We start from the raw sequence: 19,758 nt of genomic DNA, 5'->3' as shown, positions 1-19,758 counted from the left end.
AAATTTTTCATGAAGCTTTCAGACAAACTAATATTGGTTTGGTTTACATTTCAGGCCTAAATTTCAGAAAATGGAAAAGTTTCAATTACAAACTAATTAAAATAAATACATTTCCCTAATTAATTTACACAGCGTATGACATGAAGATACTATGAGGTCATTCAATCTGCCCAACAAACATGGACTATATTCTTTGTTTTTGTAATTCTGCTTCCATTTGTGCATGGGTTTCAACAACTGCAGTTAAAGATTAACCTGTATTCTAGTAAATAGCACCACCAGATTTCTGATGACATCATAATACTACTTTCTGTAAGGGCATTTTTTCACCACTTAAAAAACTTTATTGCATGTTAGCTATTAAACAGCACTGAACTAAAAGCAGAGATTTCCAGTGGACTATTCAAGATCTTCATTCTGAATGGTTACAGTGATGTTATCACTATGCAAGATGTATGACCAATACAAATAATTTTTTCCAATATATACTAACTTCTGCTCCCCTCCTCAAAACCTCTCCATTTTCTAATCTCGGTCAGTATAAGGTACACAGTTAAACCCACAGTTCCTGTTAGCCTCCCTGGCCCCCACCCCAGCACACTTTCAAGCTGTATACCAGCACTAGAACAAAACTTCTGGATACTCAAGTTTTTAACACAGAAAATTGTTTACAACTGCACAGTATCTTATTTACAAGCTTTTTCTACATATTAATTTACAATAACTTGTGGCCGATTCTAAAAATAGAGTTAATTCAACTAGTTTTTTGTTTGTTTCTTGGGAAAGAAAGAAACAATGTAACTGTTTTCTAACTGGCAACTCATGAATACTCCACCTATCCAAAATCACAAAATACATTCTAGGAGTATGTTCCTCTAAGAAGTTCAGTTCCTGTTCATTTGTTTCTCTTGCTTTTCCATATTACCAAAAAAAAACCCCAAACCATTATGGTATCATAGACACACCAACAGTTGAATTATAATGTATTGCCAAATGCTAATAGTTGATTCTTCTCTGAAGAAAATAAAGAAAAGGACTGAGCCTATTTAGAAGATACTCTGAAGTGCTCAAGCAACAAGCTCAACAGACCACAATCACACCTTATTCCACTGCCCAACACTATTTAGCAGACAGCAGTTTGAGCAACAGCTCAGATGTATTACAGAGAACACATCTGAGTTAGTCAATATGTATCTTAGCAGTATAAAGTTCTCCCTTCAATTTAAGAAATTGCTTTTAAGAATTATACATTATCTAAAACATTCTGCTTTCAGATACAGCAGTAGTATTCACCACCTTCAGCTGGCTCTTGACAAGCTTAACAACACACGAAGACAACAATGCATAAAGTCTACCTACATTTATATGTACAAGGGTACTGTAGGAAAGCAAAACGAAACAAAACTGAACAAACAACAAACACACCAAAATTCAAATCCAAAAGACATGTCCAAATTAAAAAAGTCTAATTAACCTATGATCACTACCAACACTTCTCTGTAACAATTTGTTGCTACCCACAAAACAGAAGTAAAAGGAAAGGGAAGTAGAAGAAAAAAAACATTTACTCAAGAAGAATCATGGAATCATAGAATTGGCTGGATTGGAAGGGACCTCAGAGATCATCAAGTTCAACCCTTGATCCACTACCACTGCAGTTACCAGACCATGGCACTGAGTGCCACATCCAGTCTCTTTTTAAATATCTCCAGGGACGGAGAATCCACCATTTCCCGGGGCAGCCCATTCCAATGTCTGATCACCCTCTCAGTAAAGAAATTCTTTCTAATGTCCAACCTAAACCTCCCCCAGCACAACTTGAGACCGTGCCCTCTTGTCTTGCTGAGAGCTGCCTGGGAAAAGAGACCAACCCCCCCTTGGCTACACCCTCCTTTCAGGGAGTTGTAGAGAGTGATGAGGTCTCCCCTGAGCCTCCTCTTCTCCAGGCTGAACAGCCCCAGCTCCCTCAGCCTCTCCTCACAGGATCTGTGCTCGAGTCCCTTCACCAGCCTGGTTGCCCTCCTTTGGACCTGCTCCAGCACCTCAATCTTCTTCCTGACCTGAGGGGCCCAGAACTGGACACAGTACTCGAGGTGTGGCCTCACCAGGGCTGAGTACAGGGGCAGAATCACTTCCTTGGACCTGCTGGCCACACTGTTTCTGGTACAGGCCAGGATGCCATCGGCCTTCTTGGCTACCTGGGCACACTGCTGGCTCATGTTCAGCTTAATCAAATGGAAGAATAATAAACAGTAGAATGGAATAATAAACAGTAATAAACAGTAAGACTTAAAATCAGAAGGTAAAATAGTTTGATTGGGACTTAGAAATTTTTAATACACAGACTGCAACATGGTCTGATGTCCTTTATATATGGGACTCTCAGAAGCCATTTTAACACATGGATTTTAAAATTGTATGTCATCATACCTTAAGCTTTCAACAACTGTGACTCCACCATACAGCTAAGCTGTTGTGTAATTATCCTTAATGCTATAAGGGTACAAGAATATTAAGTGAGTCCCTCTACCTGATTTCCACATCTTCCAGTAGTACCAGTTGTCACCACCAAACTTCTAACACCTATTTACCTATACAGAACACATTTCAGAAACTCACTTAAACACTGAAAACAAAATAGATCTTTTTATTTGTAGAACAGGGGCAGGAAAGAACCACTCCACATTTAATTTCACTTATCTTAAAAAGCATTGCAGTATCTTTGCTATGGGGTTTGATGCTTGTAGAATGAGTCAGGTGTGAACTTCCACACCTAAAATACCAAGCCTTTGAAATATTTATTAACTTAGGACTACTTTGTAACAACCAGAAATAACTGCTAATAACTGCAGTTCCAATTTATATAAACAAAAGGTGACAGCTGCCAAGGAAGAAAATATCTTTCACTGGTTAACAACAGAAGTACTAGCCAGAGAACAATTATCATGGCTCACCTAAACTTGGAGTCCACTTACCTGCTGTACACAGCATGCCCTACAGCTTCTGACATATTATAATTTGGTCAGTACTATCTTATAGAACTGGTAGAGTACTTAAATAGCCTATTTACGAAGTATTTAGAAGTGGATCAAAATAGTTTTATTGAAAACTAGTCTTAACACTAAAAATAATGAGTCTATAAGAACAATCTTTCCAACACAAATGAATCAGATTTCCAGACTGCTCAGTGTTAGTCCTAAGTCCCTATTCATGTCAATAGAAAAAAAAAATCCACAGTATGTGTCATATTAATCCTCTCTACTCCAAAGTTAAATCTCAACCAGTGTTCTCTCCTGAAACATCTTGTCTATCTTCTAAATCTAGCTGTTAAAGGCAACATACAGAATTCAGTTTTTTTGGCTTCTTTCATAGAAAGGTACTACAATGGTTACGATAGAAACTTTGTTGCTAGCATTTATTTTTTGCACTACTGAATCACCGAATACCTTTCAGTAGTGTTCAACAATATTTACTTTGCATTATTTATAAGTCTGATTTTGAAATCTCTTTAAATCACACTGTGTAGCAGTAGATCATTAAATAGAAAAGGTCAACTTACCTCTGGAAAACTGGTACAGTGCTCCACTACCTACCATGTACACATTCACTTAAGAACTTAATGCACCTAGTAAAAAGCAAGGAAATCAAATTCTCCTAGTTACCGAGATGATCGTAAATACCGATTTTCTTTAAAATATTAGATCAGGTTGACAAAAAAAATAATAATAGCTTATGGATATAATTTAATTTTTTTAATGTAAATAGAAATATTTGAAAGTATCATTGGAAAGCAACAAATGAGAAATTCTACTATTTAAAACCAAAACGATTACTCAGTAATTTGTGTGACTTGGCAATCATATCACTGATAAGAAAACTTCCTTACTAAAGCTGTGCAAGTAATTCTAAATAATTGTACACATACCGGTTTAAGTAAAGATAACGACATTACAGACTTTTGCCAAATACCTACATTTTCTTCTAATACAACTTGTTACTGTAACAAAATAGATAAAAGATGTTAATTTTTCTTAAACTTTCTAGCCCTTTGAATAAAAAGAAAATTAAGCCAACCAAGATAGAAGTTCCTAGGGCTATTCTGGTGCTTAGTAAAATATCCCACTATAGAGGAGAAACAGTTTAGAAGTATCAGTAGGTTCTCACCCCCAAAGCAGTCTTAGGTTAGCCACTGGAAACACAATGCTCTCAGAATTTCTACATAATGTAATAATTATTCAAAAGTGTTTCAAAGTGTAACTTTCCTATTAACGCAATTCAGAGAACAAAGATGCAAAATGGTCTTTAACAGCCTGCCTGCAGATACGAGACTTCATAAATTTTACAGAGCAACAACAAAATGAAAGCAACCGGTTTTTTAACTGGCATTCAATATCCTATAGGCTATTACCTGACAGTTTCAGACTTCCCTGGCAATTATGAGTCATAAGGAACAGAGAGACTCACAGGTATCATTAATTCAAAGATGCTGAAGTATACATGTAAGGTAAAGATAGGATTCCCAAACTCAAAACTCACTATGCAAGGGCAAGTAAGAGGATAAGCATACAATAAAATATGTTTGTTGATGTGACTAAGCCATCAAACCCTTTTAATCTCTTTTTAATCATAGTTTATACTACCACCACTTTTTATTCATCAAAACTGTGACTACGTTCAAACTTTTCCGAATATAGCACTTACAAAGACATGAAACAGCATCTTTGATATTAATATACTCAAAATGTACGAGTATGTACACTTAGTCTAGAAAAACTCCTCCCATGTAACATGGAGAGGACCTTAGGAAACTGACAGGACCAGGAGGACAGAGAACTTACTGTGCTTTCAAGAAAATAAGGTTTTGAAAATACTGGTCAAGAAGAGCCCCACATAACGATTCAGTGTCATCCTCTCAGTTGAAATAACATCTTTTTTATCCGATTCTCTGTCATGTCTCCATTTGGGACCTCAGATCTCTAGCTAAGCACTCTAGGAATTTTTTTTTTAATAGGCATAAACTTAATGAGCACGGGCTCCAAAGAATTGTATATTCATTTTCAGAAAGGAGGTAGAAATGCATTTACTCCACTAGAGACAAGTGTTTATTTTAACGCAAATCAACACAAATTAAATTCCTAAGCTATTTCAGAATTAACTTTTACTTGAAAAAAATTAAAAAAAACCCAAACTGCTATTTCAAAAACTGCATAATATGCAGAAGAAATTAATTCCAGGTCATACAGTTCTTCTAAAACTTTTTTCTCTTCATCTTGGATCTGTTTGTACCTGAAATATTATTCTCGTTTATTAAAAGTTTATAATTGAGACAGAGATAAAAATGGCTATTACAAAAAGCAACCATTACTATTAACTGCTGTGGAAATAAACTGTCCTGTGCATAATTTATAGCAAGCAATATATGGAAAGGAAGGGGCTGCTGAAACAACAGAAACATAAAAGGTTTTGTTGTTCTTCCTTCTCCACCCCAAATGACATTACTAACAAAAACTGAAAGCACATCTCAAATAATATCTAACTGCATGGAGACATTTGTCCTGGAAAAAAAGAGATATATGAACTAACATATATGATGCTTGACCTCACAAGCATTATTTTAAAATGCTAAGCCAAAGTTTTTGAGTTCTAAACTTTGTTTTTGCACACTTTAATATTAATGACAACCTTCCATGTTCATTATGCTCCTTGATACCATTTAGGTTGCCAACACTGCTTAATCCTTTGCCCCTTTTCCCCAAAAGTTCTTGTAAGAAATAGAATCACTGAAAATTGCAGGAATCCAACATTCCAGCAATCAGTTAACAGGCAGACTTTAAACACAAATGGAAAAGCAAATTAAACAAAGAGATGAAACATTGATTCAGTCGGTTCTCTTGAAAGTATGGAAAACCTTTACTTCAGAAATACAAAACACTATCCACAATCAATTGCTTCATTTGCTTAGAATTGCAATGACAAACAATACCAGTATTTACTTAAAAGAAAGACATTTCCTGTGAACCAAGTAAACCACTAACAGGTAAAGAAAAGAGAAACCTGAGAGCGAAAAGGGAAAAAGCAGGTCGTTTGGTTGGTTTCTTTTCTTAAACATGAACTACCTTTAATTACAGAAGGATCAATTTACACAACTAACAGTGACAGAAGTACAGCGTACTGACTTTAGGTACACTACTGGATTGGTTACCAGAGGAAAATAAAGGTTGTACTGTACTCAGATATACAAATAGGGTCTGCCATTTTTTCTGAACCAAGTTCTGAACAGAGAACGAAATCTTGTAGTTTAGAGAACTTTATCTCTTGCCAATAGTACTGGTGCTGACAAATTAACAATTGAGCTTCTCCAAGAAACAAACACTTCTTGCACAGTAATTCCAAATTAGTGCTTCCTCAAAAACACCATGCTTTGAGCTAGGTACCCAGATCCCAAAACTCCACTGGTTTAACACAAACTCTAGTCCTGCTCAGCTCCTTAGAAAAAACTGCTGTGCTGAAAACTAAGTAAATCTAGGTACACATGCCCAAGCATTCATGCCGCCACAGAGAGAAAAGTGGAAGACTACACTTTCATATACTCTGGACTAAAACTTCTATAAGACTGTAACACTAACTATCAGCTATGTAGCAAAATTAAGGGGGATGAATTCAGTCTTCTAAAAACCAAACCAAAACAAAAAACCCCCCAGAAAAATATATCCTAATGTAACAGCTTGGAAACAAATTTGTACTTGACAATGCTACCTACTACACTTGGATGCCCTTATCATTTCATCTTTGATAAAACTATTTCCTCACACTCTGTAACTCCACTCTCTAGGCAAAACTAGGCCTGAATCCTACAAAGACTCAACAGTCTCAAACGAATCCTACAAAATATTTAAAACTATGTCATCAAAACAGTCAGCAACCAGATATGCTCACACTCCATCAAGGAACACGCATGACAGCGTATTTTTTTAACATGCATTGCTAAAATATATACAGGCGGCTAAAGCAGCTAAGCCTGACCTATATCCATACAACAAAATGTACATGGTGTCTGCAAAAATAAAAGATTCCATAACCCGATTCACACAGATAGTTGCACCTACATAAATCCTAGTACATTCTGCATTAGGGCCACCCAAACACAAACATATGTATAGAATTCTCCTTTTTCATTGGGGAAAAAAAAAAAAAAAGTTAAAAAATTCCCACGCATTGGTGCTAGAAGTTAGCAGAACCTCAAGTAATTTCATGTAAATAGTATGGTATGAGAAAGATTAACAGTCCTGGAACATTCAAGGATTGACAGGCACAGTGAACACTCACTATGATCAGAAAGGCTGCTTTTTAAAATCCGAACTTTATGACCTCATAGCTGAACAAACGTTGTAATTACTCCATTTCCACTGGAAAATATCATCACACTTGAAATACCAGATTCAGTACCCGGAGCCTGTAGGAAGCTAAAACTTCTCTGGCCTCAAATGCCTAAACTGTACTGTCAAAATAAACATCACATGTTGCTGCTGCCATCAAAGAGAAAAACTCAGTCTCCAACATACCCTGATGCAAAGCAATGCAAGAAAAAAATCTGGGAGCAACACTTTCCAAAATCCAACATATCTTTGTTCACAAGCATCTATGTTCAACATAACAGAAAAGTCCCGAGCCACACTTAGAGGACTAGGGAAATCTGCACCTTCTTAAATCCTGGTCCAAGAAACTTAGAAACCTAGGAAAGTTAAATCTCATTTTCTTATTTAGATCTGCAAAGCTTTTTTTTTTTTTTTTTTTTTTTTTTTTTTTTAAATACTAGGTGGTTTTCCTGTACTTCTTTTGTTCCATAGTACAATCAATTCTGCAGAGGTAGAGGGGCACAGAATAACCACACAGGATGTAGTTACAACAGTAAAGTCGAGATAGCAGAACCATGTGGTAGCCTCACCTCCTGGATTCTCCTCCGGGCTCGCTGGAGCACCTCTTCGTACCCCTTCTGGCGCAGCTCACTCAGGCTCTCATAATACTCTTCAGGGTCGTCAGTTTCAGTGAAGAGTACCTGCGAAAGTATCTTCCAGCCGCAGGTATCCAAGCTATGGACCAAGTAAACTTGTAGTTTGTAGCAGAGAGCGTCCATCTCCTGCTCGGACAGCTCCGGGGCTCCGAACAGCACTGTCCACATGCCCGAGGGCTCTTCGGGGAAGGCAGGTAGGTAGGGCTCCAACTCCGAGTTCACCGAGCACAGCTGCTGGTGCACAGCTCGCAAGTCCTGGAAGGAGAAGAGGCCGGCCCAGCTGCACTCCTCCCCCGCGGGCTCCGCGTCGGGAGAGGCCGTCTCGGCTGCCTGCAGCGGCGAGGGCGGCAGCGATATCGCGGAGGCCGCGTCCTCCTTCCCCAGCTCCAGCACTTCGATCTCTTCAGAGGCACCTGCCGTCTCCGGGGCCCTCTGCGGCCCCCGGGCGGAGCTGCTCTTGACACGCAGCGGGCTCTTCGGCACCGCCTCGGCCCGCTCGGAGCCCCGCGGCAGGCCGGGACCCGCGGCCCAGGCCGGGCCCCTGCGCACCGTGGGGCTGCCGGCCTTGGGGTCGGCTTTGGCTTCGGGGCCGGCGGGGCCGCCGCGGCGCTGCTCGCGGGAGCCACTGCGCTGGCGCTGCGCCGTGCGGTTGTGGCAGGTGATGGCGAACTTGCCCTCGATCTCGTTCCAGGCCACGATGAAGACGAACTTGTGCTTCTCCCGCTCCTGGAAGGCGTGAGGCCTCACGGCCACCCAGTCGGCCTCCAGCGTTTCCTCCAGGGCGAAGGCGGACATGGCGCTGCGCGGCTTCCCACGCACCTCCCCCCCGCTGCCTGGTCCCGTCCAGTCCCGTCAGCCGCCCCCTCCTGTCCCGCCGCACGCCGGCCGGCAAAGACTCCCCGCAGCCCCGCCTCACCGCCCACCATCAGCCATCTTAGAGGCGGGGGGGGAAGGCGAAGGCGCTGAGGGGGGAAGATGCGCTGGATCCCCACCGGAGTCGCAAAGGCGACGAGAGGGTGGAGAGAGAGGACAGAGAGGAATCACCTCCCCTCTGCTAGCAGCCCGCTTCCGAGGAACCCCGCTGCCGCCACTGCTTATTGGCCCTCCGTCGCGGCGGACAATGCCCGGTGGCCCCGCACAGGTACTTCACGCGCGTCACGTGGGGCAGGATCTGTTTACAAGCGGCGGTCGCGCTGCGGCAACTCCGCGCCGGCCCGGCCCGGCCCCGCCCCGCGGCCTCCCGAAGCCCCGCCCCACGCCCCGCAGAGCGCCCTTCCGATTGGCTGTCGCTCTGGTTTCCCGGCGGAGGAAGACGGGGTGAGCCGCAAGCCCCGCCCCGCCCCGCCCCTTCCACGCCGGCCACGCTCGCAGCCTCCCGCCCCGCCCCCCCGTGCCCTCCCGCCCACCACGGGCGGGGCGGAGCGAGGCGGGATATGCCGCGTCCCTTCCCTCGGACGTACAACGCGGCAGATGGGGCTCTGCGCGCTGCATGCCGGGAGGGGCCGGTGCCTGGCGTTAGGGGCGGCGGGGCGGGAGGGCAGTGGGGTTGTGTAGGGGTTGGTTGCGGCGCCGTCATCGTTTGCTCCCCCGTGGGGTCCGCTGAGTGGGGGGTTCTGTCACCCTTGGTCTGCCTGTACCGGGCCTCCCGGGGGCAGCGGCCTCTGATCCGAGCTGCTTCGCTGGCAGCGCTGTCTTCGCCAGGCGTGGATCTGGCCTTGCTGTTAACCCCGTCAGCCCCGTGGGGCACGGTGGCCTCAGCGCTCCTGCACTGCGGTTCCCTTGCCCACTCTTGAGTAGCCGGCGGCCAGTGCTGCTTCCCAGGGCCTCTGCCTATAAGTTGACAGTGTCTTAAGTATGGAAGCCCATCCAGGCAATCCTCTCCCGAGGAAATGGTGACTGCAGGGGATTTGTTTCTCCTTTTCCTGTAAAGTGTTTTTCTGCATGGTTACAAGAGTAGATGTTTAGCAGCTTGTTTTAATTGTATGACCTAATGCTGGACTAGAAGTTGAGCCAAAATACTTCAAAGATCCATTATCAAGAGCGTTTAACGGCATAACATGCAGCAGAAGTTTGCATTTGTGGTTAGGAGTGCAGCATCTGTGACGACCTGGAACAAGGGCATGGTGTCTTGGGCATTTGTGTACTTTTGCGGCTGAAGTTAACAGCGCTGGGACACAGTGTTACACACTCGTGTTGGATAGTCCTGCTTAAGACTTGGCAGTGCCAGCAGTGCTCTCTGAGGATTGCAAGTGTGTTGCAGAGCACGTAGGTTTGAGTAAGCCAGCACAGACCACTCTCATGAGCATGTCTGAAAAGATTGATTAATCACCTGTGATTCCAGGTTCAATTACTGCTTGCCTTTCAGGATATTCCTTTTCTTCTCTTGTGTAAATGAAAAAAATCTGTTTCTTACTATAGCAATCCCAAAATACTTGAATAAAGAATGAGATCAGTAGACAATATGCATTGGTCTGTCTGCAATGTTGTTGTCCTGCTCCAAATTAGAGGAAGCAATGGGGAAATAAAACATTCGTAGTTGAGTTTGCCAGAGAACCAAGAGTGAGTCACAGCTTTTTTCTGAAGTTACTGTATTCACTAGCATCCTGTCTTTGGAGGCTAAAGTATTTGAGAAGGGCCTCTGGCAATCCAAACATTCTCTGGTCATTATCAAAGCAGCCTCATATATGTGGGAGAATCACAGCTTCGTCTCAAATAACCAAAGTCACAGCTGTTAGAAAAAAGGAGGAAATTACAGCTCAGCAGGCAGAGGGAGGACCATATCTTGAGTTCTGAAGCTAAGGGTGATGTGTGCTGTACATCTTGATGAGCAGCATTCTCTTCTGTTACTGTAAATTCAGGCAACAGATCAAAGCATCTGTGAAATCATCTGGAAGATATGATTACTCCCCATGTGAAGTGAGGATAAAAGCAAGCAAAAGAATAGACTGGTGGGGGGAATCTGGTTTGTTTTTCTAAAGTATTCGGAAACAATTTTTCACTAGATGAATGTAAGCAGAAATCCAATTTTGTCTTTAGTAAGGCATGACGGAAAAATAGAACCATGAGGATGCAACGGTACATGGATATCTCTGTCTCCAAGCATAAGAGAGTTAAGCACGGATTCAAAAATTCTCATCAGACAGAGTCAGTCAGTATTTAAGGTGTGTTACCGCAGAGTCTGACGTCTTTGAAGCACTATTTGTCTAACTGTTCTCTGATACCAGAGGGGCAACCTGATACAGTTTAAAGCAGATACTAGCTAAGTGTAGCATTTGGGAACTGGCTGAAAACTAGTCTGAAAATCACCTTTCTCACAGCCCTGTTTTCACACAGGAGAAAAACTGTGCCACCAGCTCTCAAGAGCTATTGTATTTTACCAAAATTGTATCCTTACAGAAAAAACTGCAAGGAAATAGAAGTTTATCAAAATCATGTTATCAAAGAGCACTGAGTATCCCTCACAGTAACTTCTGTGCAGGGGGACATGAGTAGCTTCTCATTCAAAATAACATAAAGGGCAGTCTTTTCGAATGTTGGTGAATTATTCTTATAGGTAGCTAAAGGAAATATATCACTGATTTCTACTAAATAAACCAGCAAAAAAATTGAACTACATTCTTGAAGGCCTAAATTGCCTTCTGAACAGGGCTTGTAGTGGAGTGTACTCTTCATCAGTAAGTATTAGTGGGTTAGCTAGCACCCAATCAGCCATTGATACCCACATTTATAAAGGTGACAACTTTTTTCAACCTTTTTTTTTTTTTTTTAAGAACTGGGCTGAGCATCAGAAACAGAGTATTTTGAGTCATTGCTATGCCTGGGCAGCCACCAAGCAGTGATTATTTAATAAGATCTTGTAAGTTGTTGAATTAGTAAGCCAGAGTAGAGGAAGTTTGCAGACTGCCAGGAGTTACTTCACTTTTTCTGCCTTGCACTTGCACTTGCACTGTCCTGAGCTTGTATCTGCTGGTTCTCAGAGAAGGTCAGTAGTGGGAGAAAAAGGAAACAACAGAGTCCAAATTCAGCACAAAAGGTAGCCTGCCTAGACAGATAGGTACGCAGTAAATGCAGATCCAAACTGTTGATGGGATGGAACTGCCCAGATATAATTGTGTATGTGTGGGGTGGAATAGTAATTGCTGGGTGTAAAAGGCTGTCTGGGTCCTTTGTGAACTGAATAACCATTGCAAAGTGACCTCACTCAGTGCTGCCTCAATTGTCTTCTGCGTGATGATGTTGTGAACAAGAACTGCAGTACTGCTCTAAATGTTTGTACAAACTATTCCAGCAGCTAGTGTGTGACTCCTGCATGCTGCAGGCTGAACTGAAATTATAACCAGCAGGATCTGAATCTTTGAGCACTTTGGGTAAACTTAGCTTTAAACAGAACATTTTTGAGAAATCCAAGTCTCATGTAGAAAGACTGATTTAAAGTTTGATCAGTTCCAAATGACTGCTCTTGGAAGATGATTTCTGTCCAAATGACAGACTTGTATTCTCAGTTAACCATTTGCTCAATTCCTTACAGAAGTTGAGGAGATGAGGAGATTCCATAGCATGTTTCAAAGTACTGTAGCATCAGGAGTATTTTTACATGTCCTGAAATTGCCATTAAGTATTGTACTTCACACAGCTATGCTGGACAAGCATTTTTAATAGGTTTCTGTTGAAAGTATGGCTCAAATTTTGATGCGATCAAGCCAAATAACAGTGTCTGCTCGTTGATAGCGTGTGTCCTCTTTCTTGCAAAAGTTTTAAAATTGTTTCTGAGAGTTATGTCTGTGTAAAGTGACAGAAAACTGGCTGCATAAAAACACTGTTGACTTTTGGATGCCTTAGTAGCAATGAAACATTCATCCAAAAGCATACTTTGTAGTCATAGTTGTACCTGCAGTTGAAATTTTGGAAGCGCCTGCCCTTAACAGCTGTGATGTAAGAGATTTGGGGTAATTTCCAAGAACAGGGTACTCCATTTTGTAGAGCAGAACCAGAATAGCTGCTGTGCATGCCATAGCCCATCATTTCATGGAGGAAAGCAGTATACTTTGCATATTTATCCTGGCTCTAAACTGAAGAATTTTCTGCAACCAAACGTTGTTGCAGTTCTACAGTGGAGTTACTACTGCGTGGCAAGCTTTAAAACCATGTGATCAAATGTAGGTGTAGTGTGATCTCTTGCTTACTGCTGAGAGGACCCTAGCAGTTTATAAATCAATATTTCCTTGAAAGAATTAATAGATAAAAGTTAATCTTCTACCTTTTAGCCGAAGGACTACAATGTCAAAGTTAATTTGTTTTAAGTAAAAGGTAGAATGAATTTAATAAAGTAAAAAATGTGTTGGTAATATTGGAGAATTCCTCTGAAAGCTCGGATAATACAAATCTTTAAGTTTCCAACTTAAACTTGCCATTTTAGTGGGAAACTTGTAAGTTTAACTAAAAATTTTTACAAAATTGTATGAAAGTTTTCAATAGTCTCTGTGATAGATAAAAACAATCTACAACAAGAGAGACAATTGGAGCAGTCCTGTCTTGCAGGCTGGATGAGTTTGGAGTGATGGTGCTTGCAGGTCTCTTTAGTGGTTTAGGCAGCAATTCATCTATTTGCCTACAGAAACCATACTCTATGTGCTCCACCCAAGCTCCATGGGTATGGGGAAAATTATCCTGGTGACAGAGAGAATAATTTGTAGCTTTGAAATCTAAAGATTTTGAAAATAATTAATTGTAAAAATGATAAAACTATTTCTAATGTAAATATATATACATATATATGATTTTTGTCATGATCAATATCTAGTAATTAAAGATAATTTTATCAAACAGTTCCATGTCTTATTTTATTTGAGGACAAGAATTAGAAACTGTGTTCATCATATTTTGAGATTCTTCAAATCTATAAAGAAGACACGTACTTGTCTGTGAATACTGTGTGCTGAGCTGTGCAGCAGTATCAGGACTGCAGTGGTGTGTTGGAAGATACCATTCAAGCAAAGAGGAAACAATATGTTTAGCCACATCCCCCAATTCAGCTTCGTCGAGAAGAGTGATAACTAGGCAGGGAAGCCACAAACCACAGAGCAAACATAGACAGATGAAATACCTACACGAATCTATAAAAAGGAAATTCTAGTTCCTATGTCAGTGAATAGTCTGCCTTCTGATTAATCAGTGGAATGCTTTACAAGAAAACATCTGAGATGTGTTTACTTAGTGTTAGAAGTACCATCCTCTCAATCCTTGATACACTGATGGAGAGATCGATAGCCTGACAATCCTGATCTGTCTGCAGCATCACACCAGGCCTATACTAAAATAATTTGATTGTATGGAAAAAGATTTATCAGAAGAAATACAGATTGCCTTTTGGGTGAAGGGAATGATTGAAGAACACCTGGTTTATGACCACTCTATTTGGTCTGAATGGGTTTTGGAAGTAGTGGGGCTGCAGGGGTGGCATTTGTGAGAGTCTGACAGAATCTGCCCCCATGTCTGACAGCCAGTTCAAGTCAACTCCAAGACAGACCTGCTGATGGCCAAGGCTGAGCCCATGAGCCAAAGTGGTAGCACCTCTCTGGTAAAGTATTTAAGAAGGAGAAAAAACTTTCACAGCAACTGACAGCTGGAGAGAGGAGTGCAAATATGGGTGCAAAACAGCACTGCAGTCACCATGGTCAGTGAAGAAGGAGAGGGAAGAGGTGTTTCAGACACCAAAGCAAAGTGTCTTTTGCCTGGGATAGTACTTGGTGTCCTTATCCTCATCTAAATCCAAGACTGTTTTGATATATTTTTTCCCACTTTGTCCAGCTGAGGAGTTGCAGTGATAGAGTGGACTGGTGGACACCCGCCAGCTGGGATCAACCCACTGCAACCAATTACCTTTTTAGTGTATGATCTTGGCATCTCCCATAATCATGTAAGCTATTGTTCCTCTGGTCTGAAGGAGGAAAACTTTGAATGCTGGATGAGTCATTCATATTTCCAGTATGTTTCCAGTCCATCTGACCCCTGGCAGGATTCTGCAGGGTTTATGTCACTGCTTTATATGCTGGCTGAGATGAGCATAACAGGCTATTATAAGCACAGTCAACACTGTCCTTGGATCACAATTAGGACTGTAAAATTTCTAAATACAGTCCCTAAAAAGCGAAGAATAGATTGAGCAATGGACCTAAATTACTCTGTTATCTGGTTAAGGGGAAGTGTACCTCTCCTATCCAATATTAAAGCGGTCTTAGTTCAAATCACCTATTAAGGTGACAAAAAGCTGCACTCAGCCAAGAAAGCATCAGGGTTTGTTTGCATTGTTTGTGACTTTCAAAGGTGTCTTACCAGGCAAGGATTTGATTGGCAATCAAGAAAAAACCTTCAGGGAATGACATAAAATTTGTCTTTTGCCAATTAATCCTTATTGCTTTCTCTGTATTTCTTAAGGTTCTAAGTATGATCAGTTATCAAATTAACTGTCCGTGGTTTATGAAATCACGAGTACACTGTCTCGCTTTTTTTCACCAAAATATTCTCCTTTTTATGATTCTCTCCATTGTTTATACAGGTGAAGGAAGCTCATAAGTACATACTTTCTTCATTATTCACTCACTGTCTCATGGATGCCCAGTGTCTTTTGAGTCACTTGCTAGCCTTGCTATAGAAACTAACTTATGTCGAGCCTGTATATAATCTCCCTGCTGTTGCAGTTCTACTATTCTAAATACCCAAGCTGCTTATGTTAAAGCTGCCTTGTAAACATTTGTGTAGGATTCAGTCAGAGCTCTGCCTGCAGTGTAGACATAATTAAAGACAAAATAAAAGAACAAAAATTTAAAAGACAAATTTAAAGAAAAGTAACTTAAAAAATTAATTTTTGGTTGGCACAGCAGCAACAGAGAATGCTTAAGATAGAGACAGGGTTGGGGCAGAAGCTAAAGCACAAGGCAGACTAACAACAGTATTAACAGACTTGTGAACATAAAAAATGCTAGACTTGCATGGTGTTTACTAAGCATGAAGTATTTTCCTAGGCATTTTGAAGTTCTATCTCCTAGTAAAGTACAAGTCAGTGGGCTAAAACAAAGTTTAAAGCCTTACCACTTTTTGAGCAGAAATAACTACAGCAGGGATAATTTGGCAGATACATCTTCCAGCATTCTGGGATCCAGTGAGGTTGGAGGCAGTTCAAGATAGAGGAAAGCTTGCTGGGTGAAGAGATGCACACTAAGGAGGAAGTCTTCCAATAAAATTATCCCGAGTGCTGTGGGAAGACTCCATACAACTGCAAAAATTCAGTTTATGCAGTTGTTTTTGGAGCGAGAAGTCACAAAAATGCTGTTGATTGAATGGCAAAGCTTTCACCCTGAGTGTTCATATCAAAGCATGTCCTATATCTAGGACATCTAGTGTCCTCCTCTATGCATCAGCAGAAGGCCTGACATTTTTCACTTGTGAAAGAAGTTCTTGTCCTGATTAAACTGTTCTGGAGAAATACTGGATAAGATCAGCTGCTGTCTGTAGACATAGCTACACCCAAAGCCGCTACATACTTGAGTCTGATCCAGTTACTCAGTTCAGAGAAACAGATGATGTCTTCATCTGGTTCCATCTTCAGGAGAATTGGCATGTGATCCCACTGCCAGCACAAAGGGAAATAGTCATGGTAAAAAGAAAGACTTGTTCACAGGCCTCCTTGCTTTCCACTGGATGGATAAAATCCTTCCTTAAACCCAGGCAGTCAGAGTCAGATTTTGAAGAGTACCAACATCCAGGAGAGACCATATGGACCTATAATTTGTAGTTGAAATGAGGATGATGAAGGGGAGATTCTTGTTGTAGTGTCAGTGGGCATTTCTGTTGGGCAAGCCTCTAAGTAGGCATTTTGCAGTGAGGCATCAAAGTCCAAAGATGTGGGAGATGGTATAATGTTAGGAATAATAAAATGTTTCTCTATCCAAATAATGTTCAGTATTTGCAGAAAACTGTTGTTTATCTGATTATTTATTACTGTCACATCATTGCTGATTAATAGCTGGGCTGAAAGAAAATCAGGCTTGTAAAAAATAGAACAGCTTTCATTTTTAGAAATATTTTTTTCCTCTTAAGCAGTATCTCAAACTCTTTGAACAAAAATTCACCTGACTGCAGGCCCTTCAGAGTTGAAAGAACGTTCATACCACTACTTCATTAACTTGTTTGTGGTTGAAATGAAACATGGCTTTTTTTACTTAAGTTCAGTTACCTGTGTCATATTTTATGCTACTATTCTTTAGCTCATATAATGAGCCTTACTGTTTCCAGCTCTTACATTCATGTCCCTGGCAATTTACTCTGTGTAAATATTCAAAATTATTTCCTTACAGATTTATGTTCCATATCCTCAATTTAATGTCCTAACTCATCCTGCACCCCCTCAAGGTGACACCCCACCTGGGTAAGCATCAGTATATGCTATGATTCATCTAAAGCTATGTTAATATAGGCACGTGTGTCTTAGTTGGTCAGTCAGCTGATACAAAAAATAAGGTGTATGCATGTATGTATGTTAATGGCAGATTTTTTTGAAACTTGTAAAAAACACATTTACCTTTTGGTACTTGACCAGCTGAACCAGATGACCTCTTGAGGTCTCATCCAATCTGAATCATTTTGTGATTCAACATTGCTAAGTTACCTCTGGGTGGTTTAGCAGTTGGACTCCTCCAACCTGAATTATTTGGCAGCTCAGTGCACAAATTGGCCAGCACTTTCCAATATTGCTAGGTGTAGAGTGGCAGGGACATGGACTGATGGGTAGTGATCTGCAGATCAGGCTGGCATAGCATTCCCAGCAGTGGGCTCTGGGGCTGGCACTTCAGTGTTGCTACCTCAGGCTCTGGTTCTCATAATACTAAGGTTTAGTTTCAGTATCTGTTCAACAAATATGTTCCATACCTGACATTATTGAAATAAACCTAATGACACTGTATGCTATTATCATACATTTTAACAATCACCTATTTGGTTTTAGCATAACATATATTAAACAAACCATTTTTATTATATTATTTTTATATTTGCTTTAAGGCTGTTGTTACGTTTTCTGTTGCACAGAAGCTGGTCATGCATAGGTATTATTTTTATTAATGATTTCTCATGTGTGTGCCCTTAATTACCAGCTGACACCCTTTCCATCCAGTCATTATTCCTAGCATTGCATCATATGACAAACACATCTTAGCATCCTTTGCTGTTGATGCAAGATGTAAAGAATTCTGAGTAGTTCAAGTTCCTGCTGGTAAATTTTTGTCATCATCCTGTGGCAAATCCTTTATGCTTAATTATATCAAACTATATTCTGTATGTTTAATTATTTTGGAGATATTAATAACAATAGCTATAAAAATGTAAGATGACATTTTTTAAAATATGGGAGAATTGGCTTTTATTAGACAAATACAGTTGGAGGAAGAATGTACTCTTCTTTCAACATTTGTTAATTGATACTACCAATACCTGTAAGGTTTTTTTTCTAAATTATTACATGATTTTCTAATTGCTGAACAGTGAAAAAAGACCCTGTTTCTTTTGCTTGGTAATTCTTGGTTTGTTTACCAATACAGAAAACTCATTTATGCATTAATCACTCTATTTCTGCTAACTTAAAATATCACTTGTTTTTCTGTAATTAGTAACTATATTCTTTTTAGTGGCTTCCTTTTTTTTACAAGCCTTGACAGACTTTAACCTTTTCTGTCTTTTGATCGTTTTAAGCCAGTTTTGGATATGTCTGCTGACAGAACCAGATCTACTGAAGATCTTCACCTGTACCAATTAATTCAAGTCAGCTGCAATGTATTCTGATTTTATGGATATGTCACAGGTGTTGAACATCTTGAATAAAAATAATTCTAGAGCCTCATCTCTTATTTACATTTGCTCCAGTGAGATACTGATAATTTCCTTTTGGGAATGGATGTTTCACTGGTGAAAAACTGCCTATCTGGTGCCTTTATTAATCATCCCTTCATTTCAATTCCTCAAATTGCTTTTAGAATTTTCTTGAGAATTCTGAGTGGGTCCAAATGTATCTTATATGACAATGAAGATTTTTTGTTTTTTTACTGTAGGACCCTATTTTTAATTTGTAAATCTGCACAACCTTCAATGCCACTTCGGTCATCAGAAGTATAACTTAAATGTATATTGATTTGTAAAACCTTATTGAGGCTATCTGGATGTCAGTCCCTCAAATCCGCATTATTCCACTAATATTTTAGAGACATGTATGTGCTTAACTGTGCTACACTGACTCGAAAGAAGAATCCTCCATCCTAGGTAGTATGGCAAATATTCCACTTTAGTTATTTCTCTTGATGTGTTTGCAGTCAGAGCAGGCACTAAGAAGCAGGGGAAGGAATCTAAGAAAAGGTTGGTGTAAAAAGGGGCAACGTGCAATGGGTCTGTAGGTGCTGGCAGCATACTTCTTCTGTTAAACTTCTACCAAGAATCTGGCTTCAGTGTAATTTGACCACAGATTTTAGGTGACCACTTGAACAGAAGTCAGGTTAGCCTCACCTGGCTTTGGTGGAGTCAGGTTTGTTAAGTGGAATCAGATATTTCTTATTTTAGTACAGAGTCAGTAACTATGTCGGTTAAGGACCTCAACAGATCAGGCAGAACATCAGCTCTCCTAGAACAAAATCCACTGCAGGTAACTGCTTCCCTCCAGCTGTCTCTGCCACCTTTTATCTGATTTGTCCAACAGCAGAGGTTCC

The 19,758-nt window shown here is 40.6% G+C and overlaps 1 protein-coding gene across 1 annotated transcript in view; it reads right to left on the bottom strand.

Moving 5' to 3' along the window:
* Window positions 1-8,836, bottom strand: part of JMY (junction mediating and regulatory protein, p53 cofactor) — a 60,441-nt gene extending 51,605 nt beyond the window's left edge. Inside the window, exon 1 of the mRNA XM_071730529.1 lies at window positions 7,946-8,836. Within this exon, the coding sequence (XP_071586630.1) occupies window positions 7,946-8,806 (861 nt within the window). The 5' untranslated portion in view covers window positions 8,807-8,836. The remainder of the gene's footprint in view (window positions 1-7,945) is intronic.
* Window positions 8,837-19,758: the final 10,922 nt, after the last annotated feature.

The sequence above is a fragment of the Heliangelus exortis genome, chromosome Z (assembly GCF_036169615.1).
Source record: "Heliangelus exortis chromosome Z, bHelExo1.hap1, whole genome shotgun sequence".
NCBI classification, from domain to species: domain Eukaryota; kingdom Metazoa; phylum Chordata; class Aves; order Apodiformes; family Trochilidae; genus Heliangelus; species Heliangelus exortis.
Note: the sequence above shows the minus strand (reverse complement) of the source record. Positions and strands in the feature narration are given on the sequence as shown.